Source organism: Oratosquilla oratoria, chromosome 6 (genome assembly GCF_046742065.1).
Source record: "Oratosquilla oratoria isolate Oo_2021 chromosome 6, ASM4674206v1, whole genome shotgun sequence".
In the NCBI taxonomy this organism is placed as follows: domain Eukaryota; kingdom Metazoa; phylum Arthropoda; class Malacostraca; order Stomatopoda; family Squillidae; genus Oratosquilla; species Oratosquilla oratoria.
This window is the reverse complement of record NC_134782.1, coordinates 56,780,842-56,788,052: the sequence shown is the minus strand read 5'-3', so window position 1 is coordinate 56,788,052 and position 7,211 is coordinate 56,780,842. Positions and strand designations below refer to the sequence as shown.

The following is a 7,211-nucleotide window of genomic DNA, read 5'->3' as shown; positions in this document are numbered from 1 at the left end:
ACTTACACTACCATTGTATGCCATTATAATTTTTTCCTATATCTATATCTATATCTATATACAAACAACAAAAAGGAACAAAATCAAGCACTGAAAATTATACACTAAAACTTGTTCCCTTTACAGACTCGTTTCACAGACTTAATGTTTTTGACCCTATCGATGTTGTTAAGTCACGTTAGTCTTACTAAAATAATACCGCAAACTCTCAATGTAATCCTGAACACTGCTGAAACTATCATATAACATTACACAATAGAGAGAAAATACGAAAATAATTTGGGGGCTACCTCATGTGAATTCCCACACAAAACTAACATAAAGACACAGAAAAACCAGAAAATTTATCAATATATTTAATACTAACGATCTGCAGAAAAAACACTCACATCAAGAAATAAATATTTCACTTTTATACATACATGCAAGAATACAGAATACGGCCAAGTATGGTGTATTACAGAACTAAGATTTGATTTGGCAATATTTACCTCCTACTCTGTGATTTTTCACCCCCCCTCTTACTGAGAATCACTTTCTATTCTTAACGATGGCCATTTCTTGAAGAAATAAGCGTTCTGGAGAAGTCTTGTGTTATGAAAACATACACAGTCAGCAAGGAGAACTTGATACTGCTTACATTTATCGGGGATCAAGCGAATTTCAACTTATGGATTAGAAGACCGCAGTAAGCAAACAACAACCTTGGATGTAGGTGTAAACAATCCACTATGTCCTTTCACTCACTAAAAAGAACTGTCACTTTCTTTGTCGCCTGATACCGCCACCACAGAAATAGGGAAGTTGTTCATGAACTCGTTTTTCTAAGTGTAGTCAGGAATGGTGGATGTATTGCCTATTCAGCTAGTGCTGCAACTATATTCACTGTTAAACAGTAGCAGATGTCTTAACATTAAAAAAAAAAAAAAACATCAACTCCTTACTTTCTTACTCCTCTTACTTAAATGATACTGGACGAGCTTCGGCCAAGAATCGAGACGCTCTTTTCGGCGGAACTCCCAGATGAGGACCTTGTCAAAGTCCTTCTCGACAATGGGCCCTACAAAGCACCAAAAATATTTGAAATAGAGGGACACGTGTCCGATGCCGGCTTCCCTGGCCAATAGCCCCGTCACATACGCGTCCTCGATGTGTAGGAAATTGGTAGTTTGGGCGACGGTCAGGAGGCGTGGCACCAAGTTTGTAGGCATGAACCACATGGGACCATCACAGTAAGTCGGATATTTATTCTCCGGGAACTCCTCAGGTAGCACGTTCCACCTTCCTTTTCGTTGGACCGCAGAGTTCGGGTGGATGGAACAGTAGAATTGTTGTCTTACGCCTAGGGTCTCGATGTCGTTGATCTTCTCGTTGAGCAAGAAGTCGTTGAGTAAGATATCGTCGTCGGCCTTGAAGATCCAGGGAACATGGCTGCAATGCCGATGGACCCAGACCAGACTTGCAAGTGTCTTGTACGTCAAGAGGTTGTAATAGTCCTCAAAGTCACCTTGGACCATGTCGTGGTAACGGAGACTCTCCTCCTTCAGGATCTGTTCTTCCTTCTTGCTCTTGGTCCTGCCCACAATAAAGACGACGGCCATTCTGATGCCATACTTTCTCGAGATGTCCGAACTGGCCCATGTGCGCCTTGTTATGGCTCTCTTCTCAACGGCCGAGATGCTCGAGATCACGAAGCCTATGATGCGGAGACGTGGATTGCGTTCCTTAGTGCAGAAGTCTGCTTCCTCGATTAAAAATCTGGTGGGGATAGTTGGAGGCTGGCCGAAAGGTACATCGTTCAATCGTCTTGGCAAGACAGGGTTGGCCTAAGAAGGGAAGACAAGATAAGAACGGTGACAAAACATTGGAATACCTGTTAAATGTGGGTTCAATTTTTTATACGATTATTTTTTGCAGTCAAAACGAGTCGTTGAAAAATACGAAAGAAGATTTACGGAAGAAAATGATCGCTCCCTCGGCGTCCTACCAAAGGTCATCTACACGATATGTTGTGCTTATCTTTATGTGCTGCAAATCCAGTGCAATAAGTGCTGTGAGACAAACTGACAGAGGAGGAATAATATGTCGTGTATTGCGTTGTCTAATGTATTCTATTATGTGGTGGCCACAGCATAACCTTTTTCTGTGTATTCTTTCAACTCTATCTAGTTTTGGTCTCAAGTTTGTGTACTGATGGTGTGGGAAGGGGCTTTAGTGGTGTCCTCCTAAGTACCTGATGTATGCGAGTGTTGGCAGATGGTCTTTTACATACTGTAATGAGTGTTGTAGGTTTGATTTAGCGGATGCTATGTGTTGTGTGCCGTGCATGTTGAGATGTTCGCAGTCCATTGTTTTGTGTGGCTTTTGAGTTGTGATGTGTGTCTGAGACAGGCGTTACCCATGCTGGGCTTGCATGGTCCAAGGTGGACCTTATAAACTGTTTATATATACACACACACACACACACACACACACACACACACACACACACACACACACACACACACACACACACACACACACACACACACACACACACACACACATATATATATATGTATATGTTTTTTGTTATCTTGTCTGAAGTCTGCATCCGTGACCACTTTGAGCGCGTATGGGCGTAAATCTTTGTGTAATGTCAGCTATAGTGTGTGTGTGTGTGTGTGTGTGTGTGTGTGTGTGTATGTATATATATATATATATATATATATATATATATATATATGTGTGTGTGTGTGTGTGTGTGTGTGTGTGTGTGTATTAATTGCATACGTTTCCCGATGTCAATATTTTAGGGAATTTAGTGACACGTCAACTGACCATTCACTCAATATTCTTTTGTGACTGGAGACTAATTCCCAATAAGAAAGAATGCTGGCCAGTTTTAACTTTTACTGTACATCTTTTATCACCGTTTTTAAAATTCTCCATTACCATCTCTCTGGCTCCATCTCTTTGGTTCAATACTGTCCCATGGGTAGAAGCTCTGGTTATTATGAACAAATTAATAATTATTCTAATAACCTCGACTGCACTTTCTGCACCTTTTCAAATATGGAGAGTTGACACCAAGCGACAGTTTCCTTCTGCATCATCATCATCATCATCATCATCATCATCATCATCATCATCATCATCATCATCATCATCATCTCGATTGTAATGCAACGGGTTGCCAGTTAGGGAAATCTGAGGCAACACTTATCATTACATATGCGAATATACATGTGCAGCAAAAATCACACAAACATGACTCCAAAAACACAGAAAATTCACGAGGAGAATAATGAACTAACAGAGTGCTTTCGTCTCATTAGGCCATCTTCAGAGTACAAAAGTAGGATTAATAAAAGCGCATATAAAGATGGCAGGGTAGGAATTGGAGAAGCAGGTAGCAGCGGGTGGTCTGTCTCAGGTCACATCACCTGAGAGAGACATTGTGGCAGGTCATGCAAGACAGAGATCTCTCACTGCTACATGCTTCCCCTGTCATATGTATACGCACTTTTGTACTCTGAAGATGCCCTAATAAGGCGAAAGCGCTCGGTCCTAGTTCATCATTCCCCTTGTGGATCTTCTGGATAATCACATGTATATGTGAGAAATTTATACAGAGGGCGTAGCACAGATGAGGATGTTATTTTCTGAGTTCCAATCAACACATTCCTAATTTATGAGGGAGGACATGTTTTATTTTCATCAAAGGTCGACGGGGCGAAGCCTAAAGATGTATCCATGCCCAAGTGTCAGTGTCCTTTTCCCAGTATCCGCGTTCGTAGATCGTCCGCTTCTTTCGAACTAAACCAGTCCTATGATATTTCAATGAAAACACTTTTAACTTCATCACTACTATCCACGAGTTACGCATTTGTCCTGGCTGTCGTATGATGGCTTTATTCAGACGAGAAAAACAATTACACTGCGCAGCGAAGGAGTTGAGAATATTTCTAAGGGCAAGGGCAAACGGTGACTTTAATTGAAATATGTTCGACTAACTCGAAACCTCAGTTCAAGAGATGTCAGAGGTAGAAAACTAGATGGAAATATTTTTAGCACAAGTACAGGAAGCCTACGTTTTATGTGCAGATAAATACAAAGTACTCACGTTTGGGTCATCCTTCCAGGGCTTCCTCATTTTGATCTTTTGGTGCTGGATGATCCTCTGCCACCAGTACTCACGGTCAATACTGGAATCTGCCCACACCAACTTCTTATCAATACCACTACCATTGATGCCATGGAACTTCCAGTGCGAGTTGAATCTCACGTGGGTATGACCAACGCCAGCCTCCTCGGCGACTATTCCTGTCAGATAGACATCGTCCACCCACACATAGTCTACCGTCCTGCTCGCTTCCAGAAGCCGAGGAACCACTGGCGTCGGGACGAACCACATGGAACCAGAGCAGTACGTCGGGTAGACCTCTTTGGAGAAGTTCTCGGGGGCCACCCTCCACTCCCCTTCCCTCGCTACTTGCGTGTTGTTGAAAATGTGGCAGTAGAAGTGGTCGACCACACCCACCGTCTGTATCTCTGTTATCTTGGCCTTGAGAAGGAAGGGGTCGACAAGGACGTCGTCATCTGCATGCAAAGTCCAGGGAACACTGGAACAGTGACGACTGATCCAGACCATCGCTGACAGGATCTTGTCGGATAAAAACTTCTCATTGTAAAAGTTTCCTTGCACGAGGTCCCCGTAGCGTTGACTCTCCTCCTGGACGATCCTATCTTCCTCCTCGTTCTTGGGCTTGCCCACAATGAACACCACAGCCATGTCGATATTGTGTTCTTTCAGAAGATTCCTGTTGGCCCAAGTCATCCTGGTCATGTTTCGTTTTGTTACTGCACTGATGTTGGAGTTAATGTAACCAATGATTTGTAGGTCTGGATGGCGGTCGCAAAAGTCAGGTTCTTCGATCAGAAAGTGATCCGGGGACTCCAACAGGTGTTGTTTTGGCACTTTCCCCTCCGTGTTTGATGCATGCTGGGAATTCTGTAGGGATTTAACATCAAAGTCAGTATCTTTTCTCTTAAGATAAACTCTCTCGCATGGGAGGGATGACCAAACCATGGACAGAGTGATGCGAAAAGGAAAGGAACAAGCATTTTTTTTCCAATGGTTGTCTTGAGGTTACTTTCTGATCATCACAAATAGTGAGAAAGCGAGGTTCGAAAAGATATGAAAAATACCTGAGTGAACTACGCTTACAATAATATTGATATTATTCTAACATGAAACACAAACACAAATGGTGAAGGCAATGTTACACCCACTCCTGAATGAACTGAAGGCCCAAGCTTCTAGAAAATGGACCTCACATAACCCTGATACCCAACACCTCATCCCCTTCTGCTGTACCATAGATCTGTATATATGCCTAGGAAGAGGATATTACCAGTGTCCTTACATCTTCAGGAACACTATTATGACAGCATAAACATACATACCCTATATAAACGTTTATACATAAAATTCACCTCAAATACGAAATAGGCTGTAATGAGTGCCTTATGGCTTGTTTCCTTTCGCCAACCCTTTCCTTAACCCACACTACGCAGAAATCCGTTAATTAAACCAATTGTCCGTGTTTGGACATAATCCGTCAATCTGTCAATCCTTCAGTCAATTATCTCCGCTCAGGTGTGGCTCCCGGTTCTCTTGACATATTCTACACATTGCAGCACAGATATGTATTATAAATGTAAACCATCTTACATGTGCTTACTACATTAGCATTACATATATTGCTTTTTATAATGATGTACACTGCCATATTTTCATTATAGCACACATTTCAGCCTTACCCAAACAAGTCGTAGGAATATGTGTAACCTTACATATTGTAACATCACCCACGGAAAACTACACCATAACACACATACGATCAAACACGCATCCACGCCCATAGGCGACCATACCATCACATGACCAGTTACAGGTGAACGTGTGAACGTGGATTCATGGAGAGTCTACGTCGTGTATTTCTAAAGTCTAGAAGAAGGATATAACTTTTACTAACTTTGGATTAGAATACACGAACCTGTGTTCACTGGTTGCAGCAAAAAAACTATCTAACCCTCTTCAGAGACTAGTGTGTGCTGTGCCTTGTGTTACAACAAACAAGCTTACATTCAACTCCGACATAATGAAGGAACATTACCAGTTCGGTCACAAGTGCCTTAGTGCGACCAAGTGAAAAACTTTAGTTCACAACGACGACTCAGTGACTTACCGCGTCAGCAAGACCTGTCACTCTCGACCCCGTTAACAAGAATATTGTTAAATCCGAGTGCATGTACAGCGCTAAGTAATTTTGTTAGTCTTCGTAGGCAACAATCACCCACACTACCACCCCTGACAACAACATCATAGTGCATATGATTGGCACTAATTAGTGCCAACACAACAACCACCAACCCGAGAGGGAGATACAAACCCTCCCTCCCAGTTGGTGCTGACTCAAGGCCGCGAGCAGATCCATTCTCCAGACGACTCAAGTCAACTCGAGGTCACCTCCCGACCTACCCAGCTGATTTATCACCTGAAGGACAGCACCACCACGACACCACCATCAGGGGGCAGACCATTGGAGAGCCGGTGCCAACTTATACCGAGCCTTACGATTCGCACCTGTCATCTGACATCGACAAGTGCTCCGACCCACGCACGGCCAATTACCTTTCCACGACGCCTCAGCAACCCCCTCATCCTCATCCCAGTCCAAGCCCGGGACGAGCCATCGGCTCAAAGGTTTCCTTTAAAAACTTGCTTAAAATCAGATGGGCATATCTCTTCAGAAATTAAGTTATTTGCAGTCAAATTTTAGTATTTTCTGAAACCACTTTTTCAAGACAATATCCCTCATAATATTTCAATTTCTATGAACAAACTACCTGAGGTAATTACCCCCCAAAAATAATACATCTGGAAACGTGACAATTAGGTAAACGTAATCTTCATTTTCTGCTCCTCGTTTTCTATTCTAAAACATAATATCATATAACTATTTTTTTTCACCTACAAAAATGTCACACACCACCCGTTCACGTCCTGCGGCTAGGAACCTAGTCGCATCAGTTGATCAAAGCTTTATGAACATATGCAAATCACGGGAAGACATAACTCAAAGCCTTCCCAATGCCCTAAACAACCCCCCCCCCAAAAAGAAAAAAAAGAAAAGAAAAGAAAAAAATTAGTACCGTTCAGGATG

General features: G+C 42.5%; 1 protein-coding gene across 1 annotated transcript; it reads right to left on the bottom strand.

Moving 5' to 3' along the window:
* Positions 1-521: 521 nt before the first annotated feature.
* Positions 522-5,071, bottom strand: LOC143026019 (uncharacterized). The gene is made up of 3 exons (XM_076186008.1): positions 4,106-5,071; positions 945-1,826; positions 522-632 (listed from the first exon to the last, which is right to left on the bottom strand). Exons 1-3 carry the CDS (start codon positions 5,069-5,071, stop codon positions 522-524), a joined length of 1,959 nt encoding a protein of 652 aa, XP_076042123.1.
* Positions 5,072-7,211: the final 2,140 nt, after the last annotated feature.